The 22159-nt window shown below is 39.9% G+C and overlaps 1 protein-coding gene across 4 annotated transcripts in view; it reads right to left on the bottom strand.

Moving 5' to 3' along the window:
- Positions 1-417: 417 nt before the first annotated feature.
- The window catches only part of ZGRF1 (zinc finger GRF-type containing 1), a 51306-nt gene continuing 29564 nt past the window's right edge, over positions 418-22159 (bottom strand). For 3 of the 4 annotated variants that reach the window (XM_039541133.1, XM_039541132.1, XM_039541134.1), the window contains 11 exons: positions 21023-21279; positions 19609-19768; positions 18038-18115; positions 17220-17367; positions 16571-16698; positions 15530-15653; positions 14827-15003; positions 14539-14673; positions 11992-12253; positions 6440-6581; positions 418-849 (listed from right to left, as the gene is read on the bottom strand). In XM_039541133.1, the coding sequence (XP_039397067.1) occupies positions 810-849; positions 6440-6581; positions 11992-12253; positions 14539-14673; positions 14827-15003; positions 15530-15653; positions 16571-16698; positions 17220-17367; positions 18038-18115; positions 19609-19768; positions 21023-21279 (1651 nt within the window). In that variant the 3' untranslated portion in view covers positions 418-809. Of the gene's footprint in view, positions 852-6439; positions 6582-11991; positions 12254-14538; positions 14674-14826; positions 15004-15529; positions 15654-16570; positions 16699-17219; positions 17368-18037; positions 18116-19608; positions 19769-21022; positions 21280-22159 lie in introns of all 4 variants that reach the window. The other variant, XM_039541135.1, reaches the window with a different exon arrangement.

The raw sequence follows: 22159 nt of genomic DNA, 5'->3' as shown, positions 1-22159 counted from the left end.
TTTTAGGGAGCTGTAACAGAGGTGTCAGCAGTAATTTAAAAGAGCTATTCAGACATCTACTGTTTCTTCTTCTTCCACACTTCACTTATTAATGTCTTCAGTCACTACTTGGGCCAGAAACACATATCAAATATGATAGTGAGAAGTGCTCGCGCTCTCTCTAAAATTTAAGAACATGGGTAGCTGCAAAGTTTAGGCTCTGTAATGCAGTTCTGTTTCTTCACACACAAAGAATAGCACTTCAGCTTCTGCTGGCAGCAGACTTGCATCAGATTTAAGTCATTATCTGTACTGATGTCGTGTGATTATTCAAATGTTCTTTCTTCACTATCTTTCTTCATTAAAGCTTTGATTAGTTCAAAAGGATAGTTATTCAGATTGGTCTAGCGGAAAGAAAGAGTGCACTGGCACCACCTAGTGGACAATCTTTATTTTAATCACAAGATCATTTTTAGGCTCTGGAAGAACGTACAAGTAAAATGAACACCACATGCATACTATATAAAATCACATTGCAAGACCAAGCTTTTTTCTACATGATATACAAGAAATACTGGTTACTGGTTTCAAGTTGTTTCAGAAACTAGGTAGGATGGCTTGAATATCTTAACTAAGCAAATTTTCCAAACAACTAACACTTTTTCAATACAAAACATTCTTAGACCTGGGGCCTAGACATATTCTTTGATAAAATATATTTTCAGTAAACTACAAGAGGCTTCTCTGGTTGTTTTTTGGTTAGTTTCCAGACTTCTTGTCTAATGTACAAGTTTCCTCTTTTACATCCAGCTCTGTCATGGAATACCATGCTATGAAGTTGTATTCAGATCATTCAGGTGGGCAGCAGCACTGAAGAAAGAGAATAAGTATTTGTGGGTGGCTAAAGACACATTCTTTTTAAATTCTCACCAGAGATTTTATTTTTAATGGGAGTCATGGAGTGTTTCATTTACTCATGAAGGAAAAAAATAAAAAAAAACTTCAGTGTTTTATATCCATGGATTTGCAAGTAAGCCAAGTAAGGTGAAATTTAATGTGAGTAAGAGTATCATAATCTGGCCCATAAAGATGATGAGATAATCAGATTGTGAAACAACAACTTATTAAATCATAGCAAAAATCCCTTTGAAGTCACTAGAAGCAAGAGTTGGCCTAAAGTAAAGAAGCACTTCATCCTATGTTGTTATTCATGATGGGCTGTCAGCACATGTAATAGATTCAGGTGGTGGTTATGGTTTGTTTCCTGGTATTTAGAGCCTGGAGTGATGGCAGTAATATCTTAAATTTTCCAGCATGGCTACAGGAAAAATGCTTTTATCACACCAACTCCTGATAGTCAAGTCACATATGGCTGCATATAACTATAGGTAATTAAAATAGGGCAATAGGAGAGGAGAAGACACTGCATTAAGGTATGGTCTGTGAATATACCATCTTAACTTTTAACTTAAAAAATTCTGTTTTCAGCAAGTATTTAACATCTCAACTACAGAATTGGGTAAGGCTGCAAAGGGCTTCTTGGATCTACAGAACCTATTTTATACTACACCCATCACTATGTTATTTGAGCACCCAGTCCAACGTGTGTATGGCAAGTAGCATAAAACATCATGTGTGAGAGAGCTGGATGTTTTCTTTTTCTCCATTAACTATATAGCCATGAGGTATTGCTGGAGATATTGGGGCACAGCATATTTTCTCTCCACTAGGTACATTTTCCCCTCAGTTACTCCTAAACAATGGCTCAGGTCACCAATAACTTGAGTTCTATTTTCAGTGTGTATTTCATTTTGCCCTCTTGCTCTTAGCACTGTGATTACTTTTAGTGCTATATGAAATTACCTGGAATGTATTTAAAACTAGGAAAACATACTTTAAAACTTCTATTAATTGCTACGACCACTATAAGAGTATATACAAAATTTGACATAATAATTTGAATTGCTGCTTCACACTAAAAATCCTGTGTATTGCCAAACCAGCCGGAGATTTTTCAGGGTGCATGGCTTCATTCCTAGATACAAGTGGCAATAATTAAGCCTGGAGGTCTCACACACACAGATAACCAAAGTTAGATCTGTGGTGGATAGGATAGGGGATAATCTTGTAACCATTTGTAAGTGGGAATGGTTGTAGTTTGCTGACCTGGCTATTTAAGCATCCCACAGCAATAATTGGTTCCCCGTGTAGGTAGTTATAGACTATAATCAAGTCACCCCCTTAATCTTCTCTTTGATAAGCTAAATATATGTCAGTGTTACAATGTGTTTGAAAATACAAGTCCTTCTTCACCTGCCAATCCCTATATAAATTGTCTGATTTAGGGTAAAATTGTTTCTTCTTTTCAGGTTTTTAAAAAGGCTGAAATTGATCAGGAGTATCAACAATACATGGGGCAAAAGTGTACCCATCATTAGATAGAGTCTAGAAAATCTCAAACTTGATATCTAAATTAGTAAGGAACACATGACCATCCATAACTCAGTGCCCCCAGCTACTGGGCCTTCTGGTTTTGTGTATAAGAATTACCCCATAAGCAAAATCGCATTTCAGGTGTCTCCAGGCATTTCTTTTGAAAGGAGGGGACCATTCACTGTAATGTATACAAGATCATGGTTCCAAGCCAGGTACTGGACTCAAATGGTGGACAATCCCAGAGAACATCTGCAGGGGTCTTTCAATATTCCTTCCAGACTCACAGGTACACACGAGATGCCTGATGGGGTGAGGAGCACACCAGGGACACACAACAGCACAGGGCACTTGGGGCTCTATAGAAAGTAACCTTTAGGAGCTTCATAGCTGCCCTATGAAGGTTCCAGAGACATCTCAAAGGTGACCATATTTTGTTCCTGTCAGACAACACTACCTCTGTGGCTTATCTCAACAACCAAGGGGGCACTTGGAGCTCTTTTCTACATGTTGAAGCAATGGAGATAATGAAATGGGAGAGAAGAACATATTTTCCCTAAGAGGAATATACATAAAGAGAGAACAGAATCAGAAGGTAGATGGCTTAACAGACATGCAGTCAACAGCTCAGAATGGTGTATAAATCAGGACATTGTCAACCTGATTTTACAGAAATATGACCTCCGAGATGTCAATCTGTTTGCCAGTCAGAAGAACAGAATGTTGACAAAATACTTCACAGCAGGGGAGCAAATGCCAGATCCCTGGGGACAGATGCTCTCTCACACAGATAGCCACAGGACCTGCTTTACACAGTCCCACCTCTTCTACTTCTAGGGAAGGGAATTCAGAAGATAAGGTGAGAAGCAGCAGAAGGTGATAGTTCTAGCTCCATACTGGTTGAGGAGACCAAGATTTTCTTGGCATTAGAACTCCCACTGCATCTATCAGTAAGACTGGTTATTCTTCACCAAAGTCCCTATCCTCCATCCAGGCAGTCTACTCAGACTATCTACCAAAGTGATTGGGACTCTTCTCTCTTCCAGAAAGGATTTATCAGTAAAGGCCTACTCCTTTGTCGGGACAAGATATAGCTCAAAACAAAAAACTCAAGGACCCTGGCATCTCAGATCTTCTGGAATTTCTTCAGGACTGCATGGACAAATGACTTCAGCCAAGCACCACAGTGCATCAGATGTCAGCCATAAGCAGTATCTTACATGCAGGGTCCTGTGATTCCTTGGCAGAGAATCCTCAAGTATCCAGATTTCTCAGGACTATCGGATTGGTTAGACCTGCAGTCAGACCAATCTTTCCTAAATAGGACCTACCACTGTTGCTGAAAGCCCTCACCCACCTTTTTGAACTATTGACATCAACCACTCCCTTCTATTGATCTATCAAAACCTATTTCTGGTCACTATCACATCTGTTAGATGAGTCTCAGAGTTGGCAACTTTATCCACACACTGATCACAAGGTGGTATTAAGATTCACATAACCTTTCTTGCCAAAGGTGCCCTCATCTTTCCATGCCTCACATTAAGGCATCCTCCCATTATTCTGTCCAAAGCCAGAGCATCTTACAAAAAACTGTGGCATAATCAGGATGTTTGTAGAGGAACTATCAAGCACATCACACTGACAATAAGATCGGGCTCCTTGTTCATCTCCTTTCATCTGAAGTGCCAGTGGCTCCAGGTAGCCAAACTATCTCTGGTCAGATGCATCGAGTTATGCTTTGCAGAGTCATACAATGCAACAAGAGCATTTGTTCCTGATAGAATCAAGGGACACTCCACAAGGTCTATGGTAAAAGAGCCTATGCTTCCACTGAGTCTGTAGGACAGCAACATGGTCCTCTATTAATGACTTTATTAGACACTACAGTAACTCCTCACTTAACGTTGTACTTATGTTCCTGAAAAATGCGACTTTAAGCGAAACGATCTTAAACTAATGCAATTTCCCCATAAGAATTAATGTAAATGAGAGGGATAGGTTCCAGGGAAATTTTTTTCACCAGACAAAAGACTATATTTTATACACACACAGTATAAGTTTTAAACAAATGATGTAATACTGGTACACAGCGATGATGATTGTGAAGCTTGGTTGAGGTGGAGGAGTCAGAGGGTGGGATATTTCCCTTACTGCTAAACGATAAACTAGCAATTGGCTGAGCCCTCAAGGGTTAACTCTCTCACTCTGCAAGGCAGCAGGAATGAGGGAGATATGCGCATTTCCCCTTTAAGTATGCAGCTGCTGCAAGCTCCTTCCATCCTGAGCCCTGGTGTGTCCCCCCCTGCTCTATGGAAGATGGGGTAAGCGGGGTGCAGGAGCAGGGGGGAGGGAGACACCCTGACATTAGCCCCTCTCTTCCTTCCCTCCCCCTGGCACAGCAAGCAGGAGTCTCGGGGAGAAGCTCCAAGGCAGAGGGCAGAAGCAGCACATGGCAGTGGGGGGAGGGACAGCTGCAATTAGTAGCCTGCTGGGCAGCTGCAGCACAGGGAACTTAGGAGAACTTAGCTGATAAGGGGAGCTGATAGGGGGGCTGCCGGTCCACCCTGGTTCCAAGCCCCCACCAGCTAGCTGCAACAGGCTGCTCTTCCTGCAAGCAGTAGACAAAGCAGGCGGCTGCCAAACAACATTGGAAGGGAGCATTGCACAACTGAGCATGTTCCCTAATTGATCAGCAACGTAACAACGTAACAATGAAACAACGTTAACCGGGACGACTTTAAGTGAGGAGTTACTGTATAAGGTGGAATTTCTACCTTCCACAGAGGCTTCCTCCATAGCCTTAATCTTTCCCATAACTTTCTCTGAGCCAGGGCTTTGGAGTGGAGTCCGGAGCTGGAGCGCGGAGCAGCTCCAGAGCAGTGGAGCTGCAGGTTTTTGCCTGGAGCTGGAGGGGAGCCAGAGCACAGCTCCAAAGCCCTGCTCTGAGACCCTTATAATTCTGTGATATGTTGTTTGAGATGGGATGGCCAGTACCGCACATAGTATTCCAGAGGAAGCCGCATCACTACTTCACATGTCATTATAATATTTTCCATCCTATTCTTCATTCCATTCCTTATGCTGTCCACAATTATGCTCATGTCCCTTTCCTGAGCTAATACGGTTAATTTAGAACCTGTATGGTGTATGAGGAATTCAAATTTCCTCTTCCAATGTACATTACTTTTCAATTATCAACACTGAATTTCATCTGCCATTGTGTTGCCCATTCACCTACCTATAGAGGGTCACTATGGAGTTCTCTGTCTTCCTTGGACTTGACTAGCGCATAACATTTTGTGTGGTCTGCAAATTTTGCTACCTCACTGCTTCAACTCTCCCTTTCTTGATTGTTGTTAAATATATTAAACAACACTGGACCTAGTACAGAACCTTGAAGCACCCTTGTATGAATCTTTTGAGATTATTAATAGATTTATTCCTACTTTTTGTTTCCTGCCTCTAGTTTTCTTCTAAAACTACTTCGTTTTTGAGTAGTCTCTAAAAAATCTGAGAGATTGTCATAGGTCTTTTGAAAGTCTAAAGTAAGTGTCAATTTTTCTCTTCTGTTCACTACTCACTGACATTCAAAGAATTCTAATAGATTACTGAGACAAAATTTTCTTTGCAGAAACTGTGCTGGTTAGACCATATTTGATGTTCCAGGTGTTTTATTATTCTGTTTGTAATGATTATTTCAACCAATTTGCAGGTATAGATATAAGGCTTATTACTGGCCTGTAATTCCCAGGATCACTTCCAGAGCATTTAAAAATTAGATCTATCATCTAAACCAGGGAGTTATGAGACACAATGCAAGTTACAGTGGTCTTAAATGTAAGGACTTCAGTTATCAAGCAATTAGATGTAATTATTTTAGTGGTGCATATATGGAGTAAATACAGAGGTATCCAGGCACTGGGATATAACAAAATTATATGTTACAAGTGCCTATTTATTATATTATACTATCTATTTTAAAATATTCTTTGGCATTACATAGAAAAGCACACAATTTCTATACCTTTTTCCTGATGTGAAAGATTTTTTGGTTTCTTTCCTTTGCTTATTCTTTTCTTCTTCTTTCTTTTTCTCCAAGTAATATTTAAGAATGTTGTTCAGTTGTTGCTCAAACTGGCTTACATGTTGCAATCCATTCTCTCTTCCTAAAAGCAGTCATAGAGGACAATTACATCTTTATTTTGCAACATCATATAATCATATTGTCATGATGAAAATATCTAATTCCCAAAACACACCAAAAGGAAATGTTTCTCTAACCTTGAAAACTGGATTTCTGCGAGGAGCCTAACCATTATAAATCAATGGAGCTCTTCCTCTAATGTCAGCAGGCAGTTAACTAATTTAGTGGGTAGAGCTTTGACATCCAACTTTTCTCTTGCAGCAGCTCCTACTTCTTTTTTTCACCAGCTCAGAGTGGCTGTAGCACCACCTAACATGCTAACTCATTGTTTCTCAAGGTGTGCAGTGTGCCCCACATATGGGTGTACAAAAGCCTAGCTGAGGGTGTCAGTTGTACTTTAGAGTCTCAGTTTTCATTTTAAAAAGTCTCTGGCTGTTATGGTTCCAAGGAGAACTTTAAAGACATGATGATGGGAATATGGCCCGGTCTATGGTGCTCAGGGGTAGGGATAGCTCAATGGTTTGAGCATTGGCCTGCTAAAACCAGGGTCGTGAGTTCAATCCTTGAGGGGGCCATTTGGGGATTGGTCCTGCTTTGAGCAGAGGGTTGGACTAGATGATCTTCTGAGGTCCCTTCCAACCCTAATAATCTATGATTCTAAAAATCCACACTGGAGTGCTGTAGCTATGCCAGTCCAACCCCGGGAGGACACACAGCAAAGTCAATGGAAGAATGTTTCAGTTGACTTAGTTACCATCATCTAGGAGATGGTATTCCTACAGAGACAGCAAAAACCCTTTCCATTGCTGTAGACTGCATCTATAGTACAGAGGTTATGCTGGCATAGCTATCGTGTTGTAGTTATGCCACTATAGTCCCCATAGTGTAAACATGGCCTATAACTGATTCAGTAATGTCTGCCTGAGTTTGCAGAGCCTGAAACAATAGCTTTGAGGTGTGAACTGCCTCCTTTATTTTATTGGGACTAACTCAGATGCCAATGATATTTCAGACGTCAACTTAGAATCATAGAACTGGAAGGGACCTTGAGAGGTCATCTAGTCCAGTACCCTGCACTCAAGGCAGGACCAAGTATTATCTAGACCATCCCTGACAGGTGTTTGTCCAACCTGCTCTTAAAAATCCCCAATAATGGAGATTCTACAATCTCCCTAGGCAATTTATTCCAGTGCTTAACCACTCTGACAGTTTGGAAGTTTTTCCTAATGTCCAACCTAGATCGCCTTTGCTGCAATTTAAGCCCATTGCTTCTTGTCCTATCCTCACAGGTTAAGAACAATAATTTTTCTCCCTCCTCCTTGTAACAACCTTTTATGTACTTGAAAACAGTTATGTCCCCTCTCAGTTCTCTCTTCTCCAGACTAAACAAACCCAATTTTTTCAATTTTCCCTCATAGGTCATGTTTTCTAGACCTTTAATCATTTTTGTTGCGCTTCTCTGGACTTTCTCCAATTTGCCCACATCTTTCCTGAAATGTGGCGCCCAGAATTGGACACAATACTCTAGCTGTGGCCTAATCAGCGTAGCATAGAGCGGAAGAATTACTTCTCGTGTCTTGCTGACAACACTCCTGCTAATACATCCCAGAATGATGTTTGCTTTTTTTGCAACAGCGTTACACTGTTGACTCATATTTAGCTTGTGATCCACTATGATCCCCAGATCCCTTTCCGCAGTACTCCTTCCTAGGCAGTCACTTCCCATTTTGTATATGTGCAACTAATTGTTCCTTCCTAAGTGGAGTACTTTGCATTTGTCCTTATTGAATTTCATACTATTTACTTCAGAGCATTTCTCCAGTTTGTCCAGACCACTTTGAATTTTAATCCTATCCTCCAAAGCACTTGCAACCCCTCCCAGCTTGGTATTGTCCGCAAACTTTTTATAAATGTACTCCCTATGTCATTATCTAAATCATTGAAGAAGATCTTGAACAGAACTGGACCCAGAATCGATCCCTGCAGGACCCCACTCGTTATGCCTCTCCAGCATGACTGTGAACCACTGATAACTACTCTTGGGTTGGAAAATCGTTCCCAGTTATGCACCCACCTTATAGTAGCTCCACCTACGTTGTATTTCCCTAGTTTGTTTATGAGAATGTCATGCGAGACAGTATCAAAAGCCTTTCTAAAGTCAAGATATACCACATCTACCACTTCTCCCTATCCACAAGGCTTGCTACCCTGTCAAAGAAAGCTATCAGTTTGATTTGACACAATTTGTTCTCGACAAATCCATGCTGACTGTTATTTATCACCTTATTATCTTCTAGGTGTTTGCAAATTGATTGTTTAATTATTTGCTCCATTATCTTTCCGGGTATAGAAATTAAGCTGACTGGTCTGTAATTCCCCAGGTTGTCCTTATTTCCCTTTTTATAGATTGGAAAAGGGCAAATATAGTGCCTGTCTTCTGGATTGTCTCCTGTCTTCCATAACTTTTCAAAGATTATTGCTAATGGCTCAGCTATCTCCTCAGTCAGCTCCTTGAGTATTCTAGGATGCATTTCATCAGGTCCTGGGTGATTTGAAGACATCTAACTTGTCTAAGTCATTTTTGACGTGTTCTTTCCCTATTTTAGACTCTGGTCCTACCTCATTTTCACTGGCATTCACTACGTTAGACGTCCAATCATCACAAACCTTCTTGGTGAAAACCGAAACAAAGAAGTCATTGTATCTCTGCCATTTCCACACTTTCTGTTATTGTCTTTCCCCCCTCATTGAGTAATGGCCTACCCTGTCCTTGGTCGTCTTCTTGCTTCTAATGTATTTGTATTCTAATGTATTTTCTCATTTCTTTTTATGTCCCTAGCTAGTTTGATCTCGTTTTGTGCCTTGGCTTTTCTAATTTTGTCCCTTGTGGTGTTTGTTTATATTCATCCTTTGTAATTTGACCGAGTTTCCACTTTTTGTAGGACTCTTTTTTGAGTTTTAGATCATTGAAGATCTCCTGGTTAAGTCAGGATGGTCTCTTGCCATACTTCCTATCTTTCCTATGCAGTGGGATAGTTTGCTCTTATGCCCTTAATAAAGTCTTTTTGAAAAACTGCCAACTGTCTTCATTTATCTTTAAATATTTCACAGCTCAAAACATGTAAGAAAGGTGGAGAAGTATAATAAAGACCCACAACAGTGTTTCCCAAAGTGTATATGTTGTAGGAAGGAGGGAACTGTGAAGGATTAGCCAAGAGGATGCATTCATTAAGATGTGTAGCCACTTAACAACAAAAGTGAGTTGCAGGGGGAAAGTGTGACCCAGGGAGCCCTTGATGCTAATTGGCAGAGGGCACACAAGGTGCCAAGGGCTTTGTAAGAATCCCTTGGGTCCAACAGCTGCATAATTTTTCACCAAAGGGTGGCATGTGAGGTCTCCACTGGTCATCATAATCACTGTGAAATGTATGTACAGATAATATTTAAGGTGTTATGTGTCTATACAGAAAATTACGTTCTTAAAGTCTTAGAGTTAAGGCAGCGCACCAGGAGATGACAAACTTCAGAAATGTTCCATTCAGGTAGGACACCTGTCTCCCTGGCTGGCCATTTGTGTATTGTCTGCCTCACACTACATGCCTATTTGGATACTGAGCCAGGTTCAAACTGAAAGACATCAAAATGTACAAGAGAGGAAATCTACAGGAATAAACAGGATGGGGGTGCCCTGTTTATGAAAAAAGAAAGAATTGGTCTGGTACATCTTGGAGGGCAGAGAGATACATTTGATCCTTCAGCTAGGTGGCAAACAAAGTGTTTGTGTCTCATGAAAGGAGAGTTACAGCCAGCCTGGCTGTAAAGTGCTGTAAGGATTTTGGGTGAGTAATACTCTCATATCTTGACAGCATCTTGTCAATTAAGTGTAGTCTCTAGAATGCATGTTACTATTTTATATGTAACCACTTTCCCCCAATACTTCTACTTGTTACTCTATGCCTTGTTAAATAAACAAACTAGATTTCACTGTAATGCTGGCAGGCAGCCGAAGACTATCCCTGACAAAAGGGGGGAACGCACTGCTGGCACAGAGCTGGAATAACCAGTTCTGCAGCATCTGCAATCATCCCATGTTGCAGGGTGAAGTGAAACGCACAGTATTCCACTTGCTCCTCAGATGGTGTTGAACAGTCCCAGTCACACTGAAGGCCATCCATCCAATCCAAAATTTGGAAGCAGCAGAACATCACTGAGTTGGCAAGAAATATTCTCACCAAGGAGTTGAGGGTTTCCCTAAAAACTATCCATTAGCTTCCAGAAACAAGGATCATTTAGGGAAGTGGAACCCTTAGCCACCAAGGTGGCTTTGTGACTTAGGTGAATATTCACTAGAATCCCAGATATTTCTGGGATAGCCTCTAGATTGCTTCAGGGATTGAAATTTTGGCATTTGACTTCTCCCAGAATTCCTTTGATTTATTCCATATATTCCTGGAGAGGGGAAACACTCTCCAGATTTTTCCCTCTGGATGTAATCACTTCCTGGTCACCTGGTCCACGGTGTCTTTCCTAGAGAGATCCAGGCCAGAAAAAAATGCTTCTGTCTACCAGAACTTCTGATTCCTCCGTGACAAACTGTCTTACAGTCTCCATGTCCACAGGAGGGTGGGGCTCCCCCTTCATGACCCCCTTCCTCTCTACTCCAGTTCCTTGGGGGGGGGCAGACTCGGGTAGGAAGCTCCCTTTTCATGACTAATTCCCTGACAGATTTTGAAAAAAGAAGTTTTAGAAGGAAGACAGGGAATATAACCAAAGAGGAAAGCTGCAAGTTCTAGCTCTAATTATGCTACTTGTTGTGTTGGAGGGGAGAAGAGCTTTAGTTGCCAAAAGGAGAGATTTCAGTGAGTAAAGAGGGGGGAGATGGACAAGAGGAAATCCCTGTATTGATAAGGTAGAGCTGAGAGGAGGGACTGATGTCTGAAAGGTCAAATTCAAGAGATGGACCGGGCTGAGGTTTGAACTGCAGGGTCTGTAAGAACTTCAGGCCCCTATCCATAATATACCTTGTGCTGGGTTTCAGCTGTGCATCCATAGGCTATGAGAGTTGCCTAGTGCTGGGCTGTTTGGTGGACCTCACTTCTTGATGATTTCATTTCCTCTTTTAACCTGACTTGACTGAGTGATCTGATTGTTATAGGGGTGGAGAAGACCAATGAGAAGATGGGAGCTGCTTCATTAGAGGAGCTGGCTGTTAATACTCTTTTTTTTTTTTTTTTTAACTTGTTGGTTACCTGATATCAGGAAAAGAAAGAGCAGCCTCATACTCGCACACTGATTACAGGCTGCTAAGCACAAGTAACCATTTGCAGATAAGCTGCAGACATTTAAATAAGATGCAATAAAGTTTTATTACAGTCAGAAAAAAACTATTCCAAATAAGAGGTGGTTTTAAAATAAAAAATATTAATTTTTACCTTCACAGTGGTGAATTACGCATCCCCATAGTTTGTTCTTACTCAAACAGGCCAGATTTCCCACAATCAACAAATGCCTCTTTCCTCGTGTCAGAGCCACATTCATTCTCTTTTCTGAGTCTATGAACCCAACTTGTCTTGTTCTCACACATGACAAAACAATTATTTCCTTTTCTGCTCCTTGGAATGCATCTACAGTAGACACTTGGACAGCTTTAATCTCAAGAGCATCCGAGTGGACAGCACTAAGTAAATTATAAATCTGTGGACAAATGAAGATGGTGGAGAGTCATTGGTTTCTAAATATACTAGTTATATAGTCACACTCACTCATGTCTCCAGTAAAAATACATTAAACAGACTAGCAACTCTATTGATTATATATTACAGGAGTATCTCCATCAAGCGTAAACACAAAATTTTGCACTGAGTCTATCCCTGACACAACATCCATATATCTAATGAGGGACAGCGTTCCTTCCTGGCAACCAGAGAGCCCTACATAAGACTTTGTGAGGACATTGTGACAGGTACATATGACATACAAATCCTCATTTGCTAAATAGAGAGCATCATGTTAGACACAATGATTCCATTCCTGGCATATACATCAATTCACAATGGGCTTCCCATCCATTAATTAAAATTAGAGAGGTTCTAATGTATTATCAGTCAGTTTTCTATAACCCTGATTACACTGGGGAGAGGGAATGAACCAAACTTCTGAGACAGTGAATCTCAGCTGTATGAATTAATACAATCCTTCTGATTTGTCTATTAGCAAAGTTATGCAAATTGCTGTAAATGTGTTTAACAGCAAAGTAAATGCAAACTTTGGTCTATCTATGATCAAATGTTATTTAGCGCTCCTTCTTCACTTTTGAGTCCACCAGGAAAAAATCCAGATTGCTCAGTTCAAAGAAAGACTGTTTATAACAAGATTTGTTCTTTTGGAAGAAACAAAACTATATACACATTACCATTTTAAATAAAGAATAGAAACAAATTATGAAGAAAAATGCTTTATTGCAACTTCTTAAGGACAGCCATACAGGGTCAGTATCCTGTCCTCCGAGAGTGGCCAGTGCAAGCTGCTTTAGAGGGAATGAACAGAACAGGGCAATTTCAGTTGTCCAGTCCCAGCTTCTGGCAGGTGAAGGTTTAGGAACATTCAGAGCCTGGGGTTGGGTACCTGACCATCTTAGCTAATAGCCACTGATGGAACTATCCTCCATGAACTTTTCTAATTCTTTTTGTAACCCAGTTATACTTGTGGCCATCACAACATCCCCAGTAATAAAGTTCCACAGGCTGACTGTGCGAAGAAGTAGTTTCCTTTGTTTTAAACCTACTGTTTATTAATTTAATCAAGTGATCCCTAGTTCTAGTGTTATGTGAAGGGGTAAATAACACTTTCCTGTAACTTTCTCCACACCATTCATGATTTTATAGACCTCTATTACTTCCTCCCTTTGTCATCTCTTTTTTAAATTGAACAGTCAGTCTTTTTAATCTCTCCTCATAGGAAAGCTGTTCCATACTTCTAATCACTTTTGTTGGCCTTTTCTTTACTTCTTCCAATTCTAATGTCTCTTTTTAATGAGACAAGGTGACCAGAACTGCACATTGTATTCAAGGTGTGGGCGTACAATGGATTTAGATATTGGTATCATGATATTTTCTGTTTTATTACCTATCCCTTTCCTAATGGTTTCTAGCATTGTTAGCTTTTTTGACTGCTGCTGCACACTGAACAGATGTTTTCAGAGAACTATCCACAATGACTCCAAGATCTCTTTCTTGAGCCAATTTAGACCCCATCATTTTGTATGCATAGTTGGATTATTTTTTCCATTGTAAATTACTTTGCACTTATCAACATTAATTTCATCTGCCATTTTGTTGCCCAGTCACTCAGTGTCGTGAGATCCCTTTGTAACTCTTTGCAGTCTTTTTGGACTTAACTGTTTTAAGTAGTTTTGTATTGTCTGCAAATTTTGCCACCTCACTGTTCATCACCTTTTCCAGCTCATTTATTAATATGTTGAATAGCACAGGCCCCAGTACAGATCCTCGGGGGAACCCTTCTATTTATCTCTCTCCACTGTGAAAACTGAGCATTTATTCCTCCCTTTTGTTTCCTATCTTTTAACCAGTTATTGATCTATGATAGGACCTTCCCTCTTATCCCATGACTGTTAGTTTGCTTAAGAGCCTTTGGTGAGGGGCCTTGACAAAGGTTTTCTCTATATTATATCAACTGGATCACCATTGTCCACATGCTTGTTGACATACTAAAATAATTCTAATAGACTGAGGCATAATGTCCTCATTCCACCAAGTTTCTGGGATGCCTATTATATTAATATTCTCATTTACTGCCAGGCACTCTAGGTCACCAATCTTAGTATTTAAACTTCTAGCATTTGTATATAAGCACTTGTACATTTTGTCAATATTCAGTTGCTTGCTTCCATGTATTACATTTAATTGGGACTCATTTATGGTTGACTGGTCATCACTTCTTGTGAAAAGTATAGTACATACCTTATACATCTGTGATTTATATAGTGTAATCACCCCAATCATGGATCCCTCTATTCCACTTGCAATCAGAGACTGGATAAGCTTGATTATAAAATAAACTTCTGCCATATTATAAAAGCTATTATCTCTTTCAATCTGGAGGTGGGAAAGAGATTTCAAATTATGCTCTGCTGAAAGTCTATTTAAAAAAAAACATTTAGCCATCCAACGATAATGCAAAAACTCTAACAAGTAAAATCCCAAACCAAGATATCTATTGACTATTATAGAAGTTATTTCAAAACCTACCTGCTCTGTCCCATTAACATTAAAGAAACATAGTGTTGGAAGCCAATCCAATAGAGGACTTCTGTCCATCTCTGAAATGCCATCCAACAGATTTCCTTCATAGAACAGGTCATTGACTACAGCACTAATAGCAGGGTGACAGCGATACTGTGTCCTAAGAAAGACTGCATCGTGTCCCTACAGAAATGCAACACAAAAAATGTAAAGAAAATGTAACTAGTTGCTAATCACTTTGCAATACATTGCTGGGAAATTGCTTAATAATTTATATCAATCAAGCAACTAATAGAAAAGATTTATTTAGATCCAGTGGTCCCCAAACTCCCCCCCCCCCCGCCCACCACTTACTTATCTGGTCTGTGCCCCGACAGAAGCCAGAGTTGGGGCCAGAGCTGAGGTCAGGGCCAGAGCCGTGATGGGAAGCCGGGGCCTGGAGCAGGACCAGAGCCGTGGTGGGAACTGGGGGCAGAGTGGAGCTGGGTGGCAATTGAGGGGTTCAGTTACTGATAAGCAATACTTATAGAAAAAAAATCTGGACAAAACAATTTAAAAAAAACCACTCTCCTAAAATAACATTTAAACTAAGATGCATTTAGATTAACTGCCTCAGAGAACACAGGAGTGAAATCCTGGCACCACTAAATTCAACAGGGCCTGGGTTTCATCCCATATCTTTTTAAAAGATGTGTTTAGCAGCACATACCATCAAGCAAAGCCGGTCAAAGAGAGTCTGCTCCAATCCATTATCATGAGCACCTTCAGACCCTTGAATAGTTGGTGGAAGCTGCTTAGGGTCTCCAACTAGAATCAGCTTTTCACACTCAAACCTGCAATCAGCATTCCAATGAAAATCCAAAACACAAATTCTAATTGTTATAAGTACTGTAATTAATTCATTTTACAATGTGGTTCTCTTTATAATTAGCAGTTTGCTTTGTACTGGGTTCCTCTTCTATTAACACCTTGTGACAGAGTGAACAGTCAAATGTGGGGAGAAAGAAAAAAACAAAACCCAACCCCACAAGCAGGTGATGCCAATTAACCTCTTAGGGGCTGCTAAGAGTAGGAGGAGTCTGGGCCTATGTAAGTCAGACCTAACACCTTCTGAGGGAAGCCAGAAGGAGAGGCAACATCCAAGGAGACTGGGACACTGAAGGAGTGCCAAGGTGGCAAAGCGGTGCCAGAAAGGGGAAGGAGAAGAAAACAAAATCACCTGGGGGAAAATGTTCTCAGTTTAGGAAAAGTTGGGCCCAGGCTGGGGCTTGCCTCCCTAGGAAACCTTGGACCTGCCTGAGAGGTAAGATAATTTATAGGAAGTGGGGCTAAAGACTTCGTTTGTAGATGATGGTAAACTCAGTAATGATATACACCCCTTTTAAAAGTACTCCAACATTCTCTTTAGTATCCTTTTTCTTCCCCCCCACCTCTTCGGTAATGGTGAGATCATCCTGGCCCCTCAGGCAATGGCTTGGTGACATGTGGAATTTGGGGCGTAGCTGGAGGGCCAAGTCGTATTCATGATGAACTTCCTGGAGCTTTTAAGAATCCACCAATTCACATCCCTCCTTTTGTCAACTGAATTAAATAGGTGTCCACTAATGCATACTAGTCCAGAATTTGTCTGTTTTCTTTATGAGAGTAAATTAATTATGTTCTTGAAATACTAAAGTGTGATTGTTATTTAAAGGTGTCACTATTCGCTAAAGGTCATAGCTAAATAGAAATGTAAACTGCTGATTTGTACCTTGCAATGGGAAGGAGAGAAACAGGTTCTGTCATCTGACTGCACTCATCCAGTACCACCACAGGAAACTTAAGGTTATTCATGGAAGGGAATGGGCAGGCAGCACAGGTTGCTCCAACCACTCTCACCTTTGTGATGGGGGGGGTGGGAGGAGGAAAGAGATTTAATAACCTACACAAATACATTGCTACCACTGCCATGATAGCATAAGTTACATAAATTAAATTTCTATCTATCTAGGCATTTCTAGTGTACCCATCACTGTGGTATACAGATACCAAAGACTGAATTTCAACTTCTACTCTAACATCTCCTGGTACACACACTTCTTCAAAGCTGCGTTAACAGTTTTGCCCCCTCCCACACAAGTAAATCGTTTATATTGCATTTAAGGTTTCAGAGGACCCTCTTATCTTGTGATTCCTTTTCTTCAATACATTTAAAGTAGGACTCAGTCATACAAGCTTCATTTACTAAAGTATATTGGAAAAAACTTGTCAGGGGCTAGGGTATATCTCTCATTCTATACCAGTATAAGGCCTTGACAGCATCAGACATCAGAGGGGACTGCCAGTTTATACATGCTTGGCCTCTCAAGTAAAGATTTCTGAAATGTTTATTCTCTCTTCTTTCGATCACTGTTTAGTACCTGTTGCAGAATAGCTTTATTGGTTCCCAGCTTATGATGTTCAATACTCTTCCTCACATATATTTTTTCTGCAGGAGTTAAATCTTTTTTCATCATGGCAAGCAGTTCTTTTAATTGTTCATTTTCACTGCCGGAGCCAGCATGTAAGCTTTAAAAATATTTTGAAATGAGTTATGAATAATGAATATAACTGCTTTTAGCACTCAAATGCAGGAAGTATATAAAAATAGTCCTATTCACTACTTCAGTATGATTGATTTTAGTTAATGTTTGTAAATCTTCACAATACCCATGTGAGATAGGTAAGATTCTCTCCATTGTATAATGGAAGACACAAACATAAGTCATGAGTGCCCAAAGCCACATAGCAAGTCAGCTGCAGTCTGGATTAGAACTGAGGACCATGTTTTTCATTCTTATGCAGGCATGTTTATAAATGATATCTGTGTGACACTCAGCTGGCAATTCTGAGTAACTGAACAGTTTTCCAAGATCTCTTCAGTTCATTCTATACTTTAACTTAAATGGCACAGAAAATGCTATCTAGATCACTTCTGCTTAAATCATACCAACTTTTAAACAGATGTCTAAAACCCAAACTATTTTAGATTAATACTGCCATATAAGACTGTTTTGATTACAAACTATAAGCCATTACAACTATTACATTTTCTGTAAAATCAACTGCTCTGCAAGAGATAGTGAAAGACACATTAAAATCATATTTCCATAGCCTTCACAGCCATCACCTTACAGTACCACTTACTACTATCAATTGTGTGATCTATTCAGTCCTCTGAAGATCTTAAGCCTTTTACCTGTAAGGAAGAACTGGCTTGGCAATTTTTCTAACACTTCCAACCCTGATAAAGTCCTCAAATCCAAGATCTAGTAGACTTCGAAAAAAAGATGCAAGACATTTATTGTAGAAATGGAACAAAATGCAAAACTTGCATGGAAAATGACTGCTCTTAAGAGTGACAGATAATCAAAACATTGATTTAACACAAACTTTTTTACAGCTAATTTATCACGTGAAGTAATGCCATGAACTACAAAACATGCATTGTTCATTTATTTTGACAAGAGTAGATTAATTTTAATTATTTCTCATAGTACTTGATACTTGTATAATGGTCCTCCCAAAAGCACTCTTCACCTGCATCCTGTTACCTGCTCCTTATCCCTCCTTTCATCCCCATCACTTGCTCCCACAAACCTTAATCTCGCCAACTTCCTTCCCATCCTGGCTCCTCTTGTTGATCTCTCAATCCTACACTCATGCTCACTTCCTTCTAATACTCATCACTGCTGCTGGTGTCTCTCTTTAACCCTGTCCCCTTTTATTTCTGCTTGTTCTCCTCTTGTCTTCACACCTACCACTTAACTTCATTCATTCTATTCTCCCTCTTCCTCCCAACTCTTCTTCTCCCCTTGCTCCACTTAGCAACAACACTAACTTGGTAGACAAACTCTTAATATTCTGCTACCTATGTATGTTTGTCATCACAAAACCTGGCTGTTTCCCTTTGTCCGTATCTGCCCTCTCCTCTTTGCCTTCTCACACGCTTTGTGTGCTAGATGCTGCTGCTCTCTTCTTTCTATAGTTTCCAGCCCCACTCTCTCACACCGTCACTTCCTTGGAAGTGTGTTGTCTAACTTCCCCACCTTACTTTGGGTTGCAGTCAATCATTCTTCTAAGGTACTTTCTCCTTTGACTCTGGCTGGTTTTCCCTTTCCTCAGTCCCCTGGTCTTATTCTTAGTGACTTTAATACTCATACGGACTTCCCCCTTATCTGAAAGCCTCTTGCTGCTCCCACTTCCTGCTGATTTGGTCACTCATTTGACCTGGTGTTCACCATGAATTGTTTACACTCTAACTTTTCCCATCTCCAAATCACCCCTCTCATCTTTCAGCATCACTCCCTCTGCCTTGAGATTCCCAATCCATTAGCCACTCTGGGCCAATAATAAAGGCATAGTGCTTCCTGAAGCTCCCTGAGCACAGGGGAGTGTCAGGTATGGCGGCTGTGCCACACCTGAAGAGACTGCAATGTGCCTCTCCTCCGTGACTGACCAAGTCTGCTGGAGGTTAGTTTAAACTTAGCTTTGCACAGTTAACACTGCTGGACTTACGAAGTCCTTGAGCTCAGGTGAGTTGCTCTAGGTAGAGAGTGGGAGGAGCAAGAGCCGTTACAAGAGAAGAGAAGGACATAATCTAGCCCAAAGGGTTTATACTGGAAAAAGTAACACAATTAAGTCTAACAGGGCAAATGTGCCACTAATATACACAGACAAACAAACATACATACACACAGACAAAAAGAAATGTCATTTGCTACCTATGTAGCAAAAAGTCTAGAATCCTTTTAATTCAATGTTACCTACCCAAGAAGTACCCTGTCAACAGCAACATTAGTGGAAGAAGCAATCAGAAGTTTCCATGGGGTTGGTCTTGAGCCTTCAGCTGCTTCACTGCTTTCAAATAACTGTACCAGGAACAAGACCACAACAGACAGCAAATAGCTCTTTCCAGCTCCAAAAACTCCTAGTATTTTGGGAGAAAATCCAAGGTTACAAATGAATTATGTCAAGGAAACATAATTTAATTTTTTTATTGAAATTAGTTTTTGAAGTATTATGGCTTGATCTTTCTCTCAGTGCTTCCTGGGGAAGCAGACAGCTACATGAGCAACCAATAGGTGTGGGGAATCTCGTAGGCCTACATCTTGCATTAATTATCTGAAATGTTTAGAAAAAGAGAATGCTTGACAGTTGCTAAGGCAGGAATCCTCTCAAAAGCAAATGCAAAGTGATTGTCCACAAAGTGTGTATTATGCCCAGAAGGGATAGTAGGCAGATATTTAGAAAGGAGAAGAGAACTGGGACCTGAGTTACTCTACAAATGGATTAAATTATAAACAAATGCATGTGCTGACAGCATAACACAAATTTAAAAAAATAGGCAGCTTGATCCAAAGTACTACTGATAACAACATTATTATAAATGTTATTTATTTTAATAGGACCCAAGACTAAGATATGTACCTCCCAATACAGATTAAAAATAAGATCTCTGAACTAAGGAGTTTACAAACTGTTTGGATACAATGCAGCAAGATGGCAAAAAGACAGTAGGGAAGAGTAGAAGATCAAGGACAAAGCTATTGGCAAGCGGATTCTGTGATTATTTAGCAGTCTACAGCACAATGGAGCAAAAAGCTCTTTTTATATTAGATAAATTGATAGAATGAATAACTAAAAGAAACAAATCCTGACTCTGCAATTGGATCTGCTAACATGGAACCCAGAGTTCATGCAATGTCCTACGGAACTTAGTGGGATGCTGCAAGGGCACAGGCGACTGTGCTGCTGATCCTGAAGTGGAATCAAAGCCTTAATCAGCATGTTTCCTGTAGGCCTCATGGAAGAAGTGGCTCTTCAAGAAAGATTTGCAAAAGGAGAGGGCAGTAGTTTTACGAACCAGCTAAGACATTCTATGCATAGGGGCTTCCATTAACTTCCATTTGGTTTAGTTTGAAATTAACCAGCATTAAACTGGGCATGAAGATATCCTTCACTATAGGGTATTCCAAATAGATTGTACAGCTATCATAGGTTCCACTCCATGTCAGCATTTAAAGAATTTAGACATGAATATTCCACTAACAATAGCATCACATCAACTTGTATTCTTACACAGATCAAGTCATCTAGCATCTCTTTGGCTGCTTGCATGTACAGTAAAGGGGCTCAAAGGATCAGTCAATAAAAATAAGGACTGTTTTTATTTGCTTTTTACCATGTATGATTGTGATAGGGAAGGCCTGCTGTTTTTCCATTTGTACATCATTTTCATGTGATGCCATCATCTGAGCTATCTGAATCAGTGCTGAAGCTTGATCTGGGTTCAGCTGGAATGTCTGGATCGTCTTTCTGGCTAATCCTAGTGTTACTTCTGGACTGAGAAGTCCACACATCATTGTGGTCTTGGTATTTAAAGCTGGCGGAATAAATTTTCTTTTGTTGACTCGGTTGGCATGTTCGGCTCTGAAAGGCCTAAGAAAAACACAAGAGTTGTCAGATCAGTAAATTCAGACCATTTTCAACAAAATGCATCTATACATAACTTATAGTCACATGATTTTAGGGGTGTGTGCATACATGTAAAATTACTTTGATTCCCTTCCCCTTAAAACAGCAAGTCAAAACTAAAGTACACTTTCAACAGATCTTCAAGTAAAAAAGGAGGAAATATTTTCACTTTCATCGTTGTATATTTAAATTATATCCCAAATTCATGCATTATTTTTCTTAACTTTCTTCTATTTTGAAATATAGTAAATCTTTATATGGCTGCCAAATATTTTCCTATTCTGTTACAAATATTCTAAATATCAATTTGGTTTAAAAAACCCACTGTCATTTTTTTTTTTTTAAATAAACCTTACCCTCACTGCTTATTTGGGCCAAAGATTTTCTGTTTGCTAAACATAATCTCACAAAGTTTTAAAAGTTACTGGTATGCTTATCAATACAAGCCACCTCATGCGTCTTAGGGTTATGGCTGTTAGTTTGGCTCTCTTCTTCCCCTCCCCCTTTTTTCCCCACCAGGGAATATATATATATATATATATTTTTTTTAATCTAATCTTCCTGTGATTTCTTAGTCCTGCATGTTTTTCTGACACTTCTCTTGAGTGAAGGATAGAGTTATCTGAAGTTTGTGGCATACAAGTTTGCATATCTATGCATTTGTACTGTACATGTGGTTTATAAGTTTTATCAGTGGTCTATATTTCCATATGGTTAAACAAGTCATTATACATGTGAATAACAACTTTAATGAGATCATTGCAATTGTCTTATACACTGAACAAACTACCTTGTGACTACTCAGAACATTTTTTTACCCTTGGCATGAATTTGTTCCTATGTT

The sequence above is a fragment of the Mauremys reevesii genome, linkage group 5, assembly GCF_016161935.1.
Source record: "Mauremys reevesii isolate NIE-2019 linkage group 5, ASM1616193v1, whole genome shotgun sequence".
Lineage (NCBI taxonomy): Eukaryota > Metazoa > Chordata > Testudines > Geoemydidae > Mauremys > Mauremys reevesii.
This window is presented reverse-complemented; position numbering and strand designations above follow the sequence as displayed.